This window comes from Drosophila elegans, unplaced genomic scaffold (genome assembly GCF_018152505.1).
Source record: "Drosophila elegans isolate 14027-0461.03 unplaced genomic scaffold, ASM1815250v1 contig_208, whole genome shotgun sequence".
Lineage (NCBI taxonomy): Eukaryota > Metazoa > Arthropoda > Insecta > Diptera > Drosophilidae > Drosophila > Drosophila elegans.
The window spans coordinates 20,976,964-20,997,748 of record NW_024545578.1 but is presented as its reverse complement, the minus strand read 5'-3'; the positions used below and the strand labels follow the sequence as shown (position 1 = coordinate 20,997,748).

Sequence of the window (20,785 nt, the reverse complement as noted above, 5' to 3'; positions counted from 1 at the left end):
CCATGGCTCCCCAATATGTTGGCTCTAATAAGCCGGCGAGATGGGGACCCCGCAACGAGCACGTATCCGTGTCCCATTGCTTCCAGAATGCACAACTCAGGTAGTCTGGACTATAATTTGGTCTCGTATCGAACTCCTCCAGCAGCAGCTGCCACTATAAATATTATTTCAATAGAAAAAGTTGCCAATATAAGTGCCAAGTATTGTTCGTGCCGAGCGTCTTACAATTGTAGTGGTTACTCCCCCTCCTATATTTTGTATATCGAAATTTTGTGGCTTCTATATTGTTATTAACATGCTTTCTACTCCTTCAAATTACTTTTCTTAATATTAAAAGCTTACCCTGTGCTTTGGTGTGATTTTCTTTGAATCTCGCATAGTTCAGCCTTGTCATAAATGGAGTCCAACGAACCATGATAACTAAAACTTGGCCATTATATATGAATGAAACGGCTCGTTAAAAATTAAACATAAAAGTTTTTTATCTATTAAAATAAATCAAAGCTAAGAAATTGCTTTTCATTTGAATTGACAAAAGTAAGTGTTGAAAAGAGTCATTAATCTTTTTTCCAAAGAATTAAAAGCAAGAAGTTTGTTGAACCAACATTTTTATTTGACTTGGATGGAAAAACTAGAAAACATCTGCAGAATGCAAGACTGCAAATTGAGATGAGACATTTGTTCCGTTTCTTGCAATTCAAGTTAATTATCTTTAAACCTTTTAAACATTTATATGTGTAAGATGAATTAATTAACTTTAATTAAACCCAATTTTCGGCTGCCCCTTACATTCCACAAGGTCTTCAATTTAACGTGCTTAAGTTAAGTAACATTTGTGGCATAAAAGAGAAAAATGAGAAAAATTAACCTTCTCAGCACTAAAAATAATTGAGCAAATACATATGTATATCTGCTGATTTCCAAGACATTTCATTTAATTTTTAAGTAACGCTCCCTTCTAGACTTTGAGGCATCAAAGACATTTTACGAAAAGATGGTCCAAACTTTTAAATTAAATGCTAAAAATAAGTTCAACAGATGAGAACATGATGTATATACATAAGAGCATATGTATATAAATATACTTATAAATATAGAATCACAGCAAAGGTCAGCGACAACTGAGCAGCTGAGAGAGAAAAACGGTAAGAATTTTAGGGAGATGGCAAAATAAAGCAAAATGGAATTTGCCTTCTTGTTTGCTGTGACTATGAGCAACTTACAAAGTTTAATTTTTTAATAAAGAATATTTAATATTAATATTCATTAGTGAAAGTACATTGATATTCATACTATTATTTTTTATTCTTAGTTTAAAATGTTATAAAGTTATGCTATTTCAATCGTACATCAATTGTACATTGTTGTTTTGGTGTTTTAATAATAATAAAAAAAAAGTATTAATTACCCAAATATTGATACTTGACTTATAAAATTATCTTTGTAATATTAGCATGACATGTCATTACTATCAATAAAAGCAAGGGAAAACTATTACATTGTATTGCTTTTTAATTTTAATTACATTTTAATTGATAACTATGCGGAGATCTTGGTCTTAAGAGTAAATAGCCTATAAAGCAGCATACACTCGTCCGAAATGAGGCTGTGATTCGTCGGGCGTTGTCATTTTTTCTTCAGAATGCCGCCTAGCATATGGGGCGTATGCGCAACACGGATTTACTTTACAATGTCAACGGAGCGTTCGCGTGCCCTGCTTATATGTTCGTATATGGTGTGCGTTTAGGTGAAGATGCCTGGTAAGTAAATAAAAATTCATGAAAGCAACGCTTGAATATGTTACACAAATTTCCACTAAGAGGATGAGGCCCAGGCTGAAAATAAGGATGAGCCGTCTCAGGTATAAAGTTGCCATTGTTTATGGTAATCGGCTAAAGGGGCGAGAAAGTAGAGCGGAGAAAACAGGTAAGATTCTGCAAAGGCGGCCACTATTCACTTCACTTTTGCCAGAGCATAAATGTGTCAGGCGAGGTGCTTAAAAAATATGAAGCGTAATTCCAAAAGCGGTGGGGAAAAGGGGAAGAGAATCAATGGCTCTGAAGGAGTCTCGCCCGAAGTGGAAACTGTTTGTCGACTTGGCTTTAATAAATAAATCGCAGCTGCATCAGTTGTCACATCCCTGTAGCCCTCTCAGCATGTCCTTGACTGCTCGTGATTTCCTGTGGAACTTCCTGGCGACAGATAACAAAACAAATAAGAACATGCGAGTTGGGCTTTGGACTAGTGTATACCCATTAAAAAGGCGTTTTTCCCCAGAAAAAGATTAGCTTCCAGGTGTTTGCATTTTTTGCGGATTACTTTTAAAGAAAGCTGAAAAACAGCGCTTTGCAAGAAAAAGTTGATCTTGTATTTATATTTTCTACTTGCAAATATTCGATTACAGTTGGGAACTTAAAAGTACCGGTAACTTGCCATGATTACTTTTGTATTCTTGCAATTACAGGGTATTTAATTGCGAAAAGTGACGGAAAGAGGCGGCACACCTAAGTTAGACATATATGAGGACGTAAAGAAAGGAAAGCAGGCGATGATTGGATGAGATAAATTTATGGTCCATCTGGTTGAGTGGCAGAGTAAAAAACTTAAAGCCTGATTAGCTAATTGTCTGCGGATTTGAAACCCTTTATAAAAAAAAATTGATTACATATTTGGTATTATTCAATTATTATTTGTCACACATTTTAATTTTTATAACTTTTTTATTTATAATATGGTAAATATTTCATTAAGCTTTGCTTACCATATTCACAATAAATATAATGCTTTTTTAAAGTTAAATATGTTATTATTTATAAATGCGAGTAAATTCATCTCATAATCTGCCTCGAATAAGTATAAAATGTTACCCAAGGACATTTTAACGGGCATAAAGGGTTGGGCAAAAACTTTATTCTTTTAAAACTTTAACATTGCATCACAATTTTTTTTGCGATGGATTTATGAAGTTCACTTTACCGAATTCCTCAGTTTACGGCTCATTTAAAGGCAAAAAGTTATTTTCGCTCATCTCCCTGCCTCGCACATAATTGAAAGACATGGTGAGACTCACTCAATTTTGGCTGGGTCACTCAACTCCCCTGCAATTGAGTGAGCGAAACGCTGCGTATACGCGATGTGCATCGGCTTCGGCACATTACGTATACGCAGCGAGCAAAACCACTCAAGTCGCTCGGCTGGGCACGAGTTCTTATCAGCGGCTAACCTGTTGGTCGGCCGCTCAGCCGCCCGAAGTTGGACCGTTCAGTTGCCTGTGATTCTTCGTCGACGGCGGACGTGAAAATCGGCAGAAAACCGGAGGAAAATCCCTGAAGAGATTTTCAAACAGAGGAAAAGCTGTCTTCGACGGAAGGCTGAAATATTTTCATTGTGCGGTGAAGAACAACTGATAGCGAAAGTGAGAGTGAGGAAGTGCAGAGGAGACCAAACAAGTGCCGGAACGTGCTCGAGTGCCGCCATCCTTGTGGGTTTGGTTTTTGGTTTTTGTGTCTCGAGCCGCTCCTCCCCGTATTTATATCCAAATATCCCGTATACGCCGTGTTGACACGTCGGCGGTCGCCAGTTTTCGGTTTTTATTTATACACTTGCTTGTACTCTTTTCCCGTGCTTAGCCGAGCCAAAAACTTTTCGCCTATGGCCCCGACCCAACAATAATATTTAACGGGAGTGCGAGTGGAAGTGGAAGGTGAGTTGAGTTGGGCGAAGGAACACAAAAATGTATTTGTTAATAAGTTTGACATGTTTGTTGGGGCAAGCCAAAGTATATCATCCCCGAGTATATTCATTACGATCCGAACAAATTGAATTCCAGTCAACTTTTCTTGCGGCCTTTTTTCTTGGCTGCCACAAAGAAAAGTTTTGTTCCGCTGCCAAAAGACCGGGCCGGAGGCCGGAGTCCCGAAAAAAGCATTCAACTTTTATTTTGTTTTGCGACAAAACAAATAAGTTAGCAAAAAAAGCAACAAAAAAAATGTTAAAAAGAAACCAAAAGCGAAAAGAGTGATGCGGGTAAAGGAGATAACATTAAGGAAAACCCAATTGCATTTAAAAGAAAACAAAAGCGGTGCGGGGAGGGAAGGCACGTACTCAGTTTACTTTTTATGACCAAATCAAATGGCTTGGCCGTGACTGTTCCTTAATTAAAAATGCAAATTTCCCTTTAATTTTAATGGGCCCTCGAGGAGGAAGAACAAGCTGAGCACAGTCTGAACAACATTCGATTGATTCTAATTGATCCCCTCTGACATGAATGCCAGTCATCCAGTCATTCATCAATTGACGACTCGATAAACAAATGCATTGATTGCTCTGCCCCAACTAGGGCCGAATACTAATGAGCATGCTGTTCAGGTGGGAATTGGTCAAGTTTGCGCGGCGTATACGTAATGTTAATCATTATTGTCTAAGGTCGAGGCTTGAATAAGTGATAACTAGTTCTCAGATGATTGATGGTTTTGCTTCACTTATTAGTGAAACTCGTTTGCAGCTTAACAAACATTAAGCTTATCCAACTTAATCCGCTCAATCACATAACCATCTGCCTTTCGAGACGCCCACTGCGTATACGTGATATGCGTGTACATGTCAAGGATTCCAAAAGCCTCTAGCAGTTTGTTGGGTATTCCAGAATCCAAAGATGTCTCAAAAAAGAGGGGGAGTGAGAGCGGGTAAAAGGAAAACGCATTTCAATTTGCATATCAGACCGCGCCAACGCTCGCTGATGGCCAGTGAAACTGCTCTGCAAGGCAATTTCAGGTTGCCGAAATCTCGCAACCGAGGCGAAAATTGCTGAGATGGTCGCTTGGCTGTCGTCACTCGATTAAGATGCGTTCGCTTTCCTTTCAATTTGCATTTAAATCAACCTTAGAGGTAGGAAGTGGTGACAAATTGCCGCAGTTGGAGGTCAAAAGGCAAGCTGGAACAAGGTATGTTTACCATTTGTAAGTCAATTTGAATGCAATAGTAAGTGTCAGTTTTTAGGTAAAATGGATTTATTTAACATTGAAAATGTTTAATTGTTTAAAAAATAAAACTCAAATTTTTATGGTTCACTGAAGTTTTGGTTAACTTGTGCCAATTCTGGAATTTTTCTCGTTATATTGCAATCACTAGTATTTTCTTAAGGCCATATGCACATTCGGATGAAAATATTTACATGTTTTCAGTGAAAAGTCAAGAAAAGGCAAACATTGACTTTGAGCTGGGAAAAGCTTGTTATTTAAAAAGTGGCTATATTCAAACTAACAAAATATTTATTTTATAAGTTTTTGAGCTGAAAATTCGGCCATTTATGATTGCGATTAATAATTTTTGATTTTGTTCATAAAATTACACAATAAATTTAATTTTCGAAGCATTCATTTTCACAAAGAATTACTTTAAAAAATAATAACTCCCTAAATAAGAAAATTACATTTTAAATAACTTTGTGTGCAGTAAATAAGTATAATGTATAATTTAGAGTATTAATCAGTCGAAACGTTGGCCGGTAAACATGATTGTTCCTCTCACAAGTACATGTTTTGTGTGCTTTTTTATACCGCTTGCCATTTTTATTGGCAACTAAGTTTTGCATGAATTATGCAAAAGGCTGATGGTGCCCGGGTGAGTACACCAAGTATACATTATATGTTCGTGTGTTTACGAGGGAAATGACTTGATAAGAAATGCGTAGAGGTGGGTAGCGGCGGCCAGCTGCTTGAATTTATTTGATTTCTCACAGTCGCAAGTCACAGGTGACACTTTTACGGCCCATCTGAGCGATGGGGGCCTCGATCCCTACATCCCTACTTTTCTACATCCCAAACTAGAATAACATCGAGTCCAGGGAAGCTGAGGAAACTGGGAAACTCAGACCACAACACGACCGTAAAACGATTGCCATTCTCAAGGCCAGCAGCGGTTGCCATTGGCATTACCATTGCCTTTGACTTGGTCTTTGGTCTAAGTTCCCTTTGCCGCAATGTAATCTCGGCTCCAAAGGGGCGGAGCAAGTGGTGGCCTCCCATTGACAGTCAGTCAGACGTTTGTGGCTAGGATTTTCAAATTTCTCCAGAGACCATCAACCGAGTGGGCCCCACTCGATGCTGCCTTTCAATTTACCTCGATGTCTGGTTATGATTTCGGTCCGTGCAGCTGCTCACTTAACTTTTGTCAATAATTCAGGGCCCACTGGGAAACAAGCTGGGTGGCAGGCATCCTAATGCAGGCCAAAAAATTAATTGCTTTTCAATTAAACGACGGACGGAAAACGAAATAGGGAGGCCAAGCGAAAAAAAAAATCACTTCGTTGGAGCTTCATGGATTCAGAAAACCGCAACTGGGGGTCCGGGGATTTGGATTGAAGCAAGGACCATTACTGCACACTGAGGCCCAAACCCAGTGGCCAGCAACGTAATTAATTCTCTATTCATAATGGAGTCTTTGGGGCTATTTGATTATTGGTGGGGAAAGATTTCCAGGGATAACAGATTAATGGCTGGAATTCATGTCAAAGTGTACAGATTATTTAGCGTATTTTTTCGAACTTATAAATTATTTGCTCTTGAGCAAAATGTATTAATATGTGAGTCCTTAAAAGCCTTTAAAAACTTAAAAAGATCTCTACTCATCACAAGGAAGTTTCTTACTTTGCAAGTTAATAGAGTGTAAAGTTTGTGTCTAAATAATTCATGAAAAGCCCCTCATTTAAATATAAATGTACAAGAAATTCTTTTACAAAGTTCCGAATGAACTTTACGCTTTGTCATTTCCCCGAAACATAACCTATTTAGAATAATCTATTCGACGCCAAAGTTTTTCTGTGGCGCTGGGTGGAAGAGTATTTATCGATTCATTATCATATCGCTAACAACTGGTCAGGGTCTTTGCCATCGTCATCGTCATCATCGCAGTGTGGACAATGCGAAACCTTCTCCACTCCCCACACTCCGGTTTCTCCGTTTCTCCGTTTCCCCAAACCCCAAACCCCAACCCAATCCCTTGTCCAATCGCCTGGTGCAACCCCATATCGGGGGTCGAACAGACAGCGTCCACACCGCGGTTCAAATATCATTAAAATGCAAAAATTGACGTGCTACGTGGTGGAGGAGGTTTGAAGGATGGGACCCACAAAAACCCGAGATAATAAGTGGGCGGGGGGGTGGTAGTGGGTTTTCCGTTTTCTGGTTTAGCGGAGATCCCGGCCATGAAGTGAACATTTAATTAATTTCGTTTGTTGTCTTGGTACGTTGATTAAAACGCCATTTACAACAGTTTGCCTGCATTTAAGTCAGAGCTAAGTGAGTTGCTTATTAATTTGCATAGACTGTGCCAAAGTGCTTCCCCGCTCGGCTGCACTGCTCTTGTGTGCTCGTTTTTTTTCATGTATTTATAAATGAACATATTGTAGACGTGAATCTGCATAATGATAAATGGAAATTGAGACGAGCCAGGGTATAATCCCGTTTCGGGCCAACATCTGGGTTGTAGCTTAGCAACCCAGGATAACTTAATCGCTGTAAGGCAGCTGCCCAGGAAAAGGTCAAGTTTTCATTTTCCAAGAGGTGCTTTTCATTTCAGATTATTGGGGGCTTAGCTTACAGATTAGTCTTGAACAATTCCGAAGAAGTTTCCCTTTCAGTTTAAATTTGTGCACTCTAAGTTAACTCTCTAAGGTTAATTAACGTTTCATGATATTATTTCCTAAGAAAAGTGCTGTTAAATATAATTTGCACGCAAAATTTAAAGAGATTCTCAAAATGCACTAGCATATAACGCATGGTTTTTTGAGAAGAGAATTATGTTCATAGCAAGAAGTAAACAAACTTTACTCTTATTTAGAATTCCACGAACATAAAATTCGTGAACTTCTTGGGGTTTCATGTTCTCCCCAGACGCTATAAAAAATGTACGCCCTCACACTTTGTTATGATTTATAATGTAGATGATTTCCGCCTTGCTTTACCTTCTTTTGCTCTTTTTTTTACGAATTTAAAGCTGGCTCGATGTGAAATTTTCCCTTTAAAAATATTCCCCAGCATTTCAAGGCAATTTTTCGGTTATACTAAAGATTCTCAGTCTTCAGCTGACCATAATAGGAGCCAATTGTTGTGGGTTTTGGGTTTCGGGAGCGTTGTCTGCCAAATGGTCGTGGATCCCTATCCCTCATTATGACTGACGACGGGCGAATACATTTTCCAGTGCACTGCCTTCTGATAAGGACAGTGATAAAGACAATGGAAAAGGGAGGCGCTTCATCTCGGTGGGCGGGGCAGGACAACAAACCCGTGGAGTGGCACTTAGCCGGCTGAGAAGGTTCTCCTAGAGCTGAATTTATGAAGCCATTGTCTCCTGCTTAACCGCAAACGACTTGCAGGGAAGCTGCAGTAAATGGTCAATTAATTATGGTCACTGCCCCTTGAACCAGCCGCGCACACATGCTCACAATGTGCAATAGCGATGTACATAAATATTATATTAAAAAAAAAATCACAATTAACTAAATCAAACTATGGCTTTAAGTCGTTAACGTCTTATTTAATGAGCATTTAAACTCTTTATTGCCAATAAAAGAAACTTAATTTAAAATGACTTCAAGTTAGAAAATTTCGAGTTGTGTATATTGTTAAATGTAAACAAAAAATAATAACAATTTTAAACAAAAAATATATTTAAATGCTTTCAATAGCTATTGGTATTCATTTGCATAATTATCTTGTCATGCCATTAAAAAATACATTTAGTGCATAATAGCAAATGCAATCCAGATCAATTTTTGTAAACCATTTAAATCAATACCTTTTGTTTTGTTTAAGAACTTATTTCAAAGACAGCTTTACGAACAATACAGCCTCGATAGTTTCGGATCGATTGTTTAGTCCATCCCTGAAGTGCAGCAAAGTGTGCAATAGAAACCAGAGAAAACAACTTAAGGACGCTTTGACGGAGGACTGGGGGCTCCATGTGTAGTCGCAATAAAATTCATTGATTTTCATTCGGTCGGATATTGGTTGGACTCGCCATATGTGTGCGAGCCGCCGATGTCGCCGCGTGTTATGCAAGGACATTCGAGCACACAGAGGATGGAGCCCAGGACACGGGCAGGACCAAGGTTGAGCAAACAAATGGCGTCAAAAGACAAGGGAAATTGGTTCTGTTATTGTTGCTGTGGCAGCCTGGAAAAGGTTAAACGCCTAAACAAGTGAGCAATGCCAAACAAGCAAAGGCACAAAATGAGCCATACAAACAAGCGATAAAGGAATTTGGCAAAAAAGGGTTAACCGAGGGGTGGAGGGGGTGAAACTTTGAAATCTACTGATTATCCTTGAAGTGGAATATGAAAGTCCATCACGGAACTTTACACAGAAAGGCTTAGAGATCCGCAAAGAGATACTCTACCGTTGAATTGTTGACGAAAACTTTATATTAAATGAATAATACAAGTCGTACTGAATGAGAAGTAGAAATAATGTATTCCACAGTAAATGTAGTTTTCAGCTTAAGTCCACAAAAAGAGTAATGAATGAAAAAGCTAAGAGATTAAAGTCTTCTTTTCCATGAAGGGTTTTTACCTCTCTGAAATTATTTATTTTTAATGGTTTTTAAAAGTGGTTTGCTTTCACTTCTGGGCAGGGCACAGCTGCCACGAGTATATTTTGGCCAAGAAACTGATTCATTTCCACGTCAATGCCCAAGAAAGAAAACATACTTCAAGGCTCGGAAGATAATCGGAAAATACGTCTAGTCTTTGTGGGCTCGAACTGCGAGTGGTAAATGAAATTATTATTGTCCTTGCATATGCCAAATGAAAATTGTGAGTAAACAAGCCGAAGAAAGGAAATGCTGACAGAGGGGCAAACAGACAGACATTCAGACGGAGAAAGGAGAGTGGAGAGAGGAGCGGGGTACCGAGTGTCCTCGTAAGGCACACCTCCTGCCAATGGTTTTAGTCCTGGAAACTAAGGCTGTGGTCGGCACGCCCTCTGGCCAAAGCTCCCCATATGCCGCTCACTCGAAAGTTCAACGCTGCTGTGTCCTTGGCATTTGCATTTTTATTTCAGCTCCGGCTTGCGTTTCGGTTATTACAACTGGGATGGGAAGTGGGCGGACTGCCAGACCGTGACAACTGCGAGTGCATATAATTCTCAGAAGTTTCAGCTGCTGCAGCAGGCACTCGCCTGCCAAAAAGCTTGTGCGAAATTGTTAAACATTCAGCCCACGCCCCCAACAGGGAAATGACCAGAAAATGTCCTGTCGCTGTACTGCTGAGCTAAACCCGTCCAGTTATCCTTATCTTAAGGTTGCAGGCCAAACAGGAAAATTGCTTCGTTAGTTTTCTTGAACCCGTGTCTTTTGGCCATTACACGTGTTGATAAACACGGGCCTTCGAAGGATAGTTGAAATTCGAGTGTAAAGAAGCTCGAGTGTAAAGAAGTTCGAGTGAATGTTTTAATTAAATTATTTGGAAACCATCGTTATACGTGGCGTTTTAATATAAATATATAAGTTAATAATTAATAGTGCTTAAAAAAAAAACACATAAGTACTTTATTTTTTCGCGCTACAACGGTTAAATTATTAAAATTTTTCCTCATCGTAAAAATATATTAAATTATTAAAATTCTCAAAAATTTTAATTTACGAAATTGGGGTGGTCCAAATTTGTATGAAAGTTTTAAGGTCTTCCTCTCACGTTTGGGTCTTTTATGGTTTCAAAGTTATCGTTTGTTACCATTTGTGTTATCAAATTCCTAAATCTGCTTTCCAAAAAAATAGTTTTATTACTCTCCATATTTGCACTTCAATTTAAGCGAGATCAAAAAGTTGACAGGGTTGGAAATAGTAAAGACTGACTTACGTGTCGTATAAGTAATTTCTATGGAAAATTTGAGACCAAAAACAACGGTTTTTTTTCGGACCACTCTGTTTATTTATGTTTATTAAAAAAAAAATACCATAAAGATTTTTTCGTTTTTTTTTAATTGAATGCCAAATCAAACAACAATAATTAGGCCTAGAAAATTTAGCATATTTATAGGGATTAAATTGTTTACCAACGTTTCAGCAGTGTGGGCTTCAGAATATTTTGGTGTTGTAAACAAAGCTAAACAGTCATCCAGGCCAAATATGGCACTCGAAAAGCTTAGATTGCTGGCAATCAAAAGAAGTCGCCCCTCATTGTTGTTTTCATTGTCGAGCTCAATTTTCCACAGATCATAATTGGCCTGACCACTTTTTGTGAGTGCGCGTGGTGGACCCGTGGAAATTGTAATTGCTCGCCATATTCAAATTGTATTTTTTCGAGGCATTTTAAAGGTCGTCGAGGAGGCACTTACCACCCACACACACACACACACACATACACACACACACATACACACAGCCAACAGTCCGTTGTGAGGGACTTTTGGTCTCTGGATCTGATGGCTCTTTGGCCGCACGCCTCGTTGAACTTTAGCCAAAAGTGGCCGTGTAATTTGTATGAAATTCGTTTTGGTTTCCTACGTTTTTATTTTTCGCTTCTCTACTTTAAGTGGCTCGTGTTAGCAAACATTTCAATTTTCGAATAGACTGTCAGCTGTACGGGGAGGAAAAAAAAACTGGGGGAAAACACGCCCAACTGGAGGCGAAGCCATCGAAACGGGGCCATCGGTAGGCTGACTTGTTTACATTTTGGCTCGACTGGCCGTGTTTGCATTGGCATCAGAGAGGCGGTGAAAAAAAAAGGAAAAACGGAGTCGGACTGGCCCGCCCTTGGCCGTAAATTCATGCTAAAACAATCTTATTAATGGCTATAAGGGCTCTTCCTGCCCCAATCTTTCTAATAATGTTTAACTGCGATTTTTATATGCGATTTCTGTTTTTTGATAAAATATTACCGCCTGGATTTCCTGTTGCCGTTGCCGGTTTGTTGTTGCCTGCCAATTTTAGCCATTTAGTTTGATTTCGGTGTTATCTTTATGCGAGTGCCGCTGACGCTTATCGCCGGTTTTGTCCACACAGACCTTAATGGGCTTAGCCCGGTCGCATTGGGATTGGGACGGGAATCGGGGTTGGGAGGATTTGGGGCCACATTCTGGAGAGGAGCTCCTCTCGTGTCGAAACAATTGGCTATTTTTGCCGTTTTTATTTAGCATTAGCATTTGGTCAGGGTATTGGCGGAGCATAGATTAAGTCAAAGGAAGTTCAGCATAACATCTTAATTTAGTTTTTATTGCAGATTAGGTTTAATCATCAACAATATCATTACCTATGTTAATTTTATAAAAATTAAAGTTATAATAACTTTTAAGTTGTCTAGTTTTTGTTTTGTTACAGCTTTAGCATCCATGTTGATGAAAAAATCTTTATGACGTCCATGTGCAAGTTGAAGAACATTTCATTAAATATAAAATGAGTCCCGACTTACAAGAACTCGAAATAAAAAATAAAATTGGCATAAAAAGATAAAAAAATTGCAAAGTTTTAATTTCTTAATCAGGGAGTTCAACTGCACAGGAAAACTTGTTCACCTATGAATAATTTGACGATTTTAATTTGCTGGCTAGCAAAATGTTTTAATTAATACCTAAATGTATTATTTTCAACTTCTCAATTGGTAGTGACTAGAGAGATTTAAATAAAAGGGGTGTGCTTATACAAATCAAAATTCAGCAGGCATCATAATAAATCACCAGACAAAGAGTATTTAAGTTTCCCCGCTGAATGAAGTTCTCTTTTATTTTTCGCCCATTTATGACTATTATTTTGATGCAGATATATTTGGATTTTGATATATGCGAATCGGTTTGTGCAAATATATATTCGGCATTTATGTGTCTATCGTAAATGTGGCAAGCACTCGCTTTGAGTGAGTCACTGAGTGAACGACTTGCCCTCGATTCGAGTGCAATGTGAGCCCAAATGGAAATAACTCTCTAATTAGTTGCCGGGCATATAAATCAAACAAATAAATTAGTACGCCGCAGCGCTTATTCGAATGAATTTATATTTTTGCCTAAGAGTCATATGCGTATGAATTATTCTCAGCCCGACATTTCAGCGATATGCAAAGTGGCTGCTTACGAGTGCGGCAAAAATTTAAAGTGCCAGCGAATGGCAAGGGCAGAATAGAAAAAACAAAATTGAACAAATTCGAGCACAATTTTAATTAAATTCCGCGTCATCAATCGATCCATGACACTGACACTGACACTGACACTGACACAGACACTGAACACATGTTCCCATCGCGGCCTCAACGGATTGGGTCCGTTCATCTGTCTGGATCTCTAATCTGCTGAGTAATTTCCTTGACGGCGGACAAAACTTTCTCTTCTTCGCAGTTTTTTTTTGAAGCAAAACTAACGTCAAAGTTGTGCGCGAACTTTGTAATTGATTATCATAAAAATAGCCATGTTAATTAGAGGAAAAAGCTGCTTCAAGGCGCTCTGCGGCATTGATCACTGGCCAATGCGACCAAATCATTAGCGGAGGAAAATCTCGTGCCCTGCTAAGCGCATAGTTTCCATCTGTTGGCCGGAGCGGCAGGTATTCGAGGTTTCCCGGAAGTTTCTCCAGACCAAAAATGCCAAAAAGTAGTTGATGCCAACTAAAGCCGGCACGCAAAAGAGCTTGAACAACTTTACTTTTGACTACCACGCTGGAGAAAATATACACAAATGTCTGATAGAATCAAAATGAATAAAATTAATTGAATAGTCAGTATAACTTCTCTTTGGTTTAGACATTATGATATATCTATTGTTTTCAACACAATCTGATTGTTGCTCTTATGTCATACGATTGATATTCAAATAAGTGTATCTGGATTGGCGTTTGCAAGTGATTAAGCAAATGGATTTTGAATGATTTCCGTTCACGGTTCCTTATTTAAAGTATAAAGACTAACTTTGGTAATAAAAATTCCATTATTTAATGATGAACAATTTTGCTTATAATTAAAGCATAGTTTACAAGAAAGGAAGCAAACATACCCTTGCAGCTATTGCAAAAATTAAATATTCTAACACATTCAATTTGTTTTCTATTTAATTTTGCCTGGCCTGTCTTTGAGCTGCCTATAAATGAGAAATCAAAAAGGCTTTGGGCGAATAAAAGAAGAGAGCTGTTGTCCTTTTTATTCCCTCCCTTTTTATTTAGCACTGGGTTTGACTATCCTGCGCACCCATAAACTTCCTCGACAGTCCATTGAGATACGCTTTAACTGCATCTTTAAGCCCGAAGCGATGGAAATTCATTAATGGTTTTTGCCCTCTGGATGGCTGTTGCACCTTGTCGCCATAAAATTCCCCAAGCGACTATAAGTAGGCCATATACTAGCACTTATTGGAGGAGTCGAACAGTTTGTTGTGGCCGTTTTTGCCCTCGGTACTGCGGCGCCAAAACAAAATCCCATTAAAGTGAGCGTTTGTTCTCGTCCCGGCCATATCGCCTTGTTTCATTACGTCACGGGCTCAAAGATAAATCGTTACCGCAAAAGACGATGAAGCGACAGGGAGCCCATACACTGAGCAAAAATGGTCAATTTTGAGTAAAATATTTTGTTCTTAATTTTTTAGTTATAGAAATATTTTATACAACATAAGCATTCTGGTACATTTAACTATTTTTGAAATTAATAATTTTGGGATAAATAAATGTTTAAATAAAACCATTTCTGTTCAGTCCTTGTTAAGTTAAACTTTGTTTTCTTAATATATTTAATTGGTAATAATCATTGAACTTTATAGAACAATAAACTCGGTTACTGAACTAATTTAGAATTTTTATAAAACACAAACATTTATTTTTAGTATTTTAGTTTTCAGTTGAAAAATTACTTTTTTAAATATTTAAATCATAAAAATTCAATTATTTTCTTGTATTTTGGTTTTGCATATAATTTTGTTTAAAACTTTCTATAACTCAAATGTCGGTTACATTTTTAAATGTCCAAGTGATAGATCAAATATATAGATGGAACTTCTTTACCTTCAGAAGTACTTTTTGTCCTTAGTGTAGGACATAAAAGCAAGATAAAAAAGGTGACAAATGCATCAAAATTAAAATTACGAAGTGCCGCAGATCAGGAGTTTTGAGGGCGGGGCAGGATTGGCCATCAGCAGGATGACACACTCAAGCTGCTTTGTGCTGCTTGTTAGTAATGATAATGGGAGTGCGGCGCGTGATCCCAGCAGAAGGACGGACAATGGGCCAGGCGAAGGACCAGGAACCAAGGACCAAGAACCAGGAGCCAGAATGATGCGGATGATGGCGATGATTATGTCGTCGACACTCGGGGCTTTTCAATGCCGGCTGCTGGTAATGATTTTGATGGAGTTTATGGCTCCAGCCAGCCCAGCCCTGGATAAATGCGTTCATAAGAAGAAAGACAAAACAAAAAATTGTTAACTGGCAATTTTTCTTGTTTCCCACGTTATTGTACTTTCCTTACACAATATCCGGCATTCGCGGCTTCTTTTCCGTTGCCATAACCTGGGCCAGCGTTCTATTAATTTATCAAAATGATTACCCGCGGCGTTGAATTCTTTTGACATTCTTCCTGTTAACCGGATTGCAGAACCTCCGGGCATTGCATAACTTTCGCTAATATCTTGAGTAATTCTTAACAATTTCTCCTGTTTTCATTCTCTTTGATAAATTGTCTTTTATATTATTGAAAAAAAATAATAAACCAGCAAGAGCATATTAAGTTGTCACTTTAGTATGGTTTTTCCTTGTGATGAATTTTTAATGATTGATGATTTGTTTTAAATTCATTTGACCAATTTACTAGTAATGCATTGCAAGTGTCATAAATTATATATGCCATTTTATTAATTTTTTTTTTTTATTAGTTTTGCAAACTTTCTTTCAACAAGTTGTTACAAACTCTCTGAAGGATATTGTAGAAACTTTTTCTTACCTCTAATGACACAATGCTCTAGAGTTGTAATTAAATTTTGCCTTGTCAAAGTATTTCCCCGGTTTCAGTTGACTATAACAGGCTTCTTAGCTGTGACCCAGGGTGTTCATTAAACATGTGTTCATTAAACTCAGAAATTCAATTTGCTGCCTTGTAAAGTTTCCCCAAACTCCCCCGAAAGTCTGTGATTCTGGGGCGTTGCATTATCCGGCTTTGGCCCGAATATTCTACGGATTAACTAACAGCATTCGGGGGGCTCTCAAATGCACCTGCATTTTTGGCAAAACTTTTCCGGACTGTTGTTGGGCGAAATCCAATTAAATTTGCATTTAGTTGCTGTACGTGATCAGAAGCCATCATCTATCTGCATATTTGCATCGTTGGTTTCTGTTTGCTTGGTTAGTTGCCAAAACTTTTGGCCTTCGGTGGAAGCAATAAAATTCCATGAACTTCCTATTGTAAACACGAGTTTAAATGCCGCCCATGGTCAGGCTCCTCAATGATGGTACAATGGTGGGCTTACCAGTTGTTTGGGCCTACTTGTATCAGGCAATTAACGATTGTTCCGATTGGTTGCAGCGGCTAATTGCCAAACCCTTAGAAATTCCAGCCCTGTTTACTTCTGACCACGATTTGGCCTTGACCAGTTTCCACATCTCTAAGCTTTCAGTTCTCAGAAGGAACAGCTCTACTTAGGCACTAAGATGTATAATTCCTTTTGGAGCTTTATGTTCTCAAAATAGCACAACTAAAGGTGTTAAATACAAAAGCTTTGTGGCTGTTTGTTGATTTAAAATTATTTTCTGTGCACAGAAATGAAAATTGCCGGCTCAAAGATGTCCGAAGAGTATAAAAGTAGTATCAAACTTGGCCAGTTAGCGACAGCAACTGTCACTTTGGCATTGTTTTTAATAATAGGAACCAAGCTGGGAGCTCTTCTGACAGCAACTAAAAATAAAAGCCAGTCGGGGCAACAACTTAATCCCTTTTGGCCAAAAAGCAGACGAACAAAAGGCAGAACAGAACAAGTGAAACCAAGTTCTTGGGGTGGAAGAAAGGTCGAAGGGTGGATGTACGGCAGAAAACTTAGTTTTTAAGTCCGTTTAAGATATGTTCCCTGCTGAAAACTTTGAAATAAGTTGGGCTTTAGTAGTTCATTTTATGGCGATTTTTACAATGATGTTACATGGCTATAAAGCTTTTAGAATAATCGTTTTAAATGAACTTCTCTAAAAATCTGTAATGTGTAGCGATGCAACGCTAGCTTTTTCTGGCAATTGCACTTAAACTAAAGATAGTAAGGTAACTTAAATAAGTTGCATACTTTTGGCGGGAAGTTCTGAACTTTATAAACAAATATTTTAAATTAAGTAATTAATTACTTTTAAAGGTGTCTAAAAGAAGGCAATATAGAATAAAAAAACTGAAATTCCCATAGACTTAATGCGAATGAAGACGTTTCATCCCATACTTGCAAAATATTGTAAATAAATAAAAATAAAATAATTTTAATAAACTGAATTGTTAACTAATTAAAATAAACTTTATTGTTAAATATTTAAAGTAAATGCATTTTTTTAAATGGTTTACTAATTTATATTAATGAAAATAGTGCATTTTCATTAAAGTTTCAATGTTCTTAGCTTGAGTTACATTTTTACTGGTCTTCTTTTTCCCAATTCCACATCTTAACTTAAATCTCCTTTATTACTTTTTGCTTTCAGAACTCAAAGGCTCAGTCAATTAGCAATGACGGCTCTGTGAGCGGCTGAGAACGAGGTTTTTGGCCAGGCCATCGAATAAGGAGCTCAGTTCCGGCGACGACGGAAATGGCTGCTTAAGTGGTGCGCATCCGAACCGGAACCACCGGCAGTCGAGCACACAACCGCCACTCAACCCATTAGCCGGGCCCACAAAGATGGCCAACTTGAGCTGGATGAGCACTTCCAGCAGCAGCAGCAGCAGCAGCAGCACGAACAGCACCATCACCATCACCACCACCCAGATTCCCCTGGCCAGTCCGACCAACTGGAGCCTGACTCCGCCGGGAACCACTAGCTCGACCATCCTGGCGGATGTGGCCGCTGCTGCAGCTGCGGCGGCTGCGGCGGCGGCGGCAGAGGAGGACCGGAGCGGCGGGATCATCGGCAACCAGTTCGTGCAGATCTTCTTCTACGTCCTGTACGCCACCGTCTTCGTGCTGGGCGTCTTTGGCAACGTGCTGGTCTGCTACGTGGTGCTGCGCAATCGGGCCATGCAGACGGTGACGAACATATTCATCACGAACCTGGCCCTCTCGGACATCCTGCTGTGCGTGCTGGCGGTGCCCTTCACGCCGCTCTACACGTTCATGGGCCGCTGGGCCTTCGGCCGCAGCCTGTGCCACCTGGTGTCCTTCGCCCAGGGCTGCAGCATCTACATATCCACACTGACGCTGACCTCCATCGCCATCGACAGGTACTTCGTGATCATCTATCCCTTCCATCCGCGCATGAAACTCTCCACGTGCATCGGGATCATTGTGAGCATTTGGGTGATAGCCCTGCTGGCCACCGTGCCCTACGGCATGTACATGAAGATGACCAACGAGGTGGTCAACGGCACGCAACTGGCCAACGAGACGCTGGTGCAGGCCACACTCATGCTGAACGGCAGCTCGGGGTACGTGGAAGAGCCGGACGCCACGTCGGCGGCCCAGGCCTACATGCAGGTGATGACAGCGGGCGGAGCGGGGGCGCAGATGCCCTACGTGCGGGTGTACTGCGAGGAGAACTGGCCGTCGGAGCAGTACCGTAAGGTGTTCGGGGCCATCACCACCACGCTGCAGTTCGTGCTGCCGTTCTTCATCATCTCCATCTGCTATGTGTGGATCTCGGTGAAGCTGAACCAGCGGGCCAGGGCCAAGCCGGGCTCGAAGTCGTCGCGGCGGGAGGAGGCGGACCGGGACCGCAAGAAGCGCACCAATCGCATGCTCATCGCCATGGTGGGCGTGTTCGGACTCAGCTGGCTGCCCATCAATGTGGTGAACATATTCGAGGACTTCAACGACCGCACCATCGAGTGGCGCTTCTACATCCTGTTCTTCTTTGTGGCCCACTCGATAGCCATGAGCTCCACCTGCTACAATCCCTTCCTCTACGCCTGGCTGAACGAGAACTTCCGCAAGGAGTTCAAGCACGTGCTGCCCTGTTTCAATCCCTCGAACAACAACCTGATCAACATCACCAGGGGCTACAACCGCAGTGATCGCAACACCTGCGGTCCGCGCCTGCACCACGGCAAAGGGGATGGAGGCCTGGATGCCGACGACCAGGACGAGAACGGCATCACCCAGGAGACGTGTCTGCCCAAGGAGAAGCTGCTGATCATCCCGCGCGAGCCCACATATGGCAATGGCACTGGCGCCGTCTCGCCCATCCTCAGTGGGCGGGGCATCAATGCCGCCCTGGTCCACGGCGGCGACCATCAGATGCACCAGCTCCAGCTGCAGCCGTCGCACCACCAGAACTTGGAGCTGACGCGAAGGATACGCCGGCGCACGGACGAGACGGACGGCGACTACCTGGACTCCGGCGACGAGCAGACCGTGGAGGTGCGCTTCAGCGAGACGCCCTTCGTCAGTACGGACAACACCACCGGGATCAGCATCCTGGAGACCAGCACGAGCCACTGCCAGGCCTCCGACGTGATGGTCGAGCTGGGCGAGGCAACCGGCGCAGGCGGAGGGCAGCTCGGGCGGCGGTTCAACTGAGACAGGGTGAGTAACTGCGGGGAGTATTTGGTTTAATGGGAGTTCCAAAGTCTCATGATTCACACAAATTGGATGGACACAACATAATCATTTCTATGAGGGTAACACTCAAGGCATTGTTAGTTAACAAAATAAAACATCCAATTTTCAATTTGTCTAGAAAATTATTAAAATATTAATCCAAATCTCAACCTCTTCGACCAAACAAAAAATCAGTGTTTCGGTCATATCTTTTATTTAATAGGATATTTTGTATCTTGTTAAACTCGTTTAAAAAGTCCCATCGATTGGCATTCAAAGATGTCTTTGGCCAATTTTCGCCTAAAGGTAAAACTCTAAAACAATAACAATGAACGTATGCCATGTTATTACTTATATAGTAATTTTTGGTGAAATTTGCACAGAAATATTATTTAGTGAAATCATTCGGCAAATAGCCTAGGGTGAACCACTTAAAACAAAATATTTATTTTTCAGAAGTTTAGTATTTTGCGTTTTTACATAAAAAGGCAAAGGCAAGACCATAGAAATAATATAGTTTTAATACCATTTCGTAAATTGAATAAGCTACCTATTTTAGCAAATGCTGTGATGGTTTAATAATTTTACTTTATTTAAATCAGTAGGTAGATTAAAATTTGCAAGTTACTTATCTACAAGTTTAAAAAACTACAATCCAATTTATTTTTATAATTATGGACCGAGTCAAAACAGCCAAAAAGTTCATTTTTTGACCAATTTGAGTTATAAGTTTAAAACATTCGTTCGAAGTTAACTGAAAGTTTGCTCATATCAAGCCAACAGCAGCAGCAGGAGCAGCAGCTACATCGATCCCTATCACAAAAGAATCCGCCCAAATTCCATATCCTTTTAGTCACAAGAAGAGAGTCGAGTGGATTGCCAGCTCATGGCTTGATTGCGATTGTGCCGGAACGAAAATTGCTTACCGAATCACAGAGAATTTTGATGAAGGAATCATCCATGCTTTTTCTTCCCGGACAAAGAGCAGCCCATTAGTGGGAGCGAAATCGGAGCAAGCCTGCATGGGTTTTATAAAATTTGCAGTAAAAGCAGGGCGAACTTGCAGCATTTCCCACATTCGTCCCCCGGCCACAAAGGCCAGCATCTGG

The 20,785-nt window shown here is 40.2% G+C and overlaps 1 protein-coding gene across 1 annotated transcript in view; it reads left to right on the top strand.

The window, feature by feature from the left end:
* Positions 1–3,283: 3,283 nt before the first annotated feature.
* Positions 3,284–20,785, top strand: part of LOC108142805 (prolactin-releasing peptide receptor) — a 34,960-nt gene continuing 17,458 nt past the window's right edge. Inside the window, exons 1-3 of the mRNA XM_041708260.1 lie at positions 3,284–3,415; positions 3,630–3,703; positions 17,629–19,661. Coding sequence (XP_041564194.1) covers positions 17,823–19,655 — 1,833 coding nt within the window. The 5' untranslated portion in view covers positions 3,284–3,415; positions 3,630–3,703; positions 17,629–17,822 and the 3' untranslated portion in view covers positions 19,656–19,661. The remainder of the gene's footprint in view (positions 3,416–3,629; positions 3,704–17,628; positions 19,662–20,785) is intronic.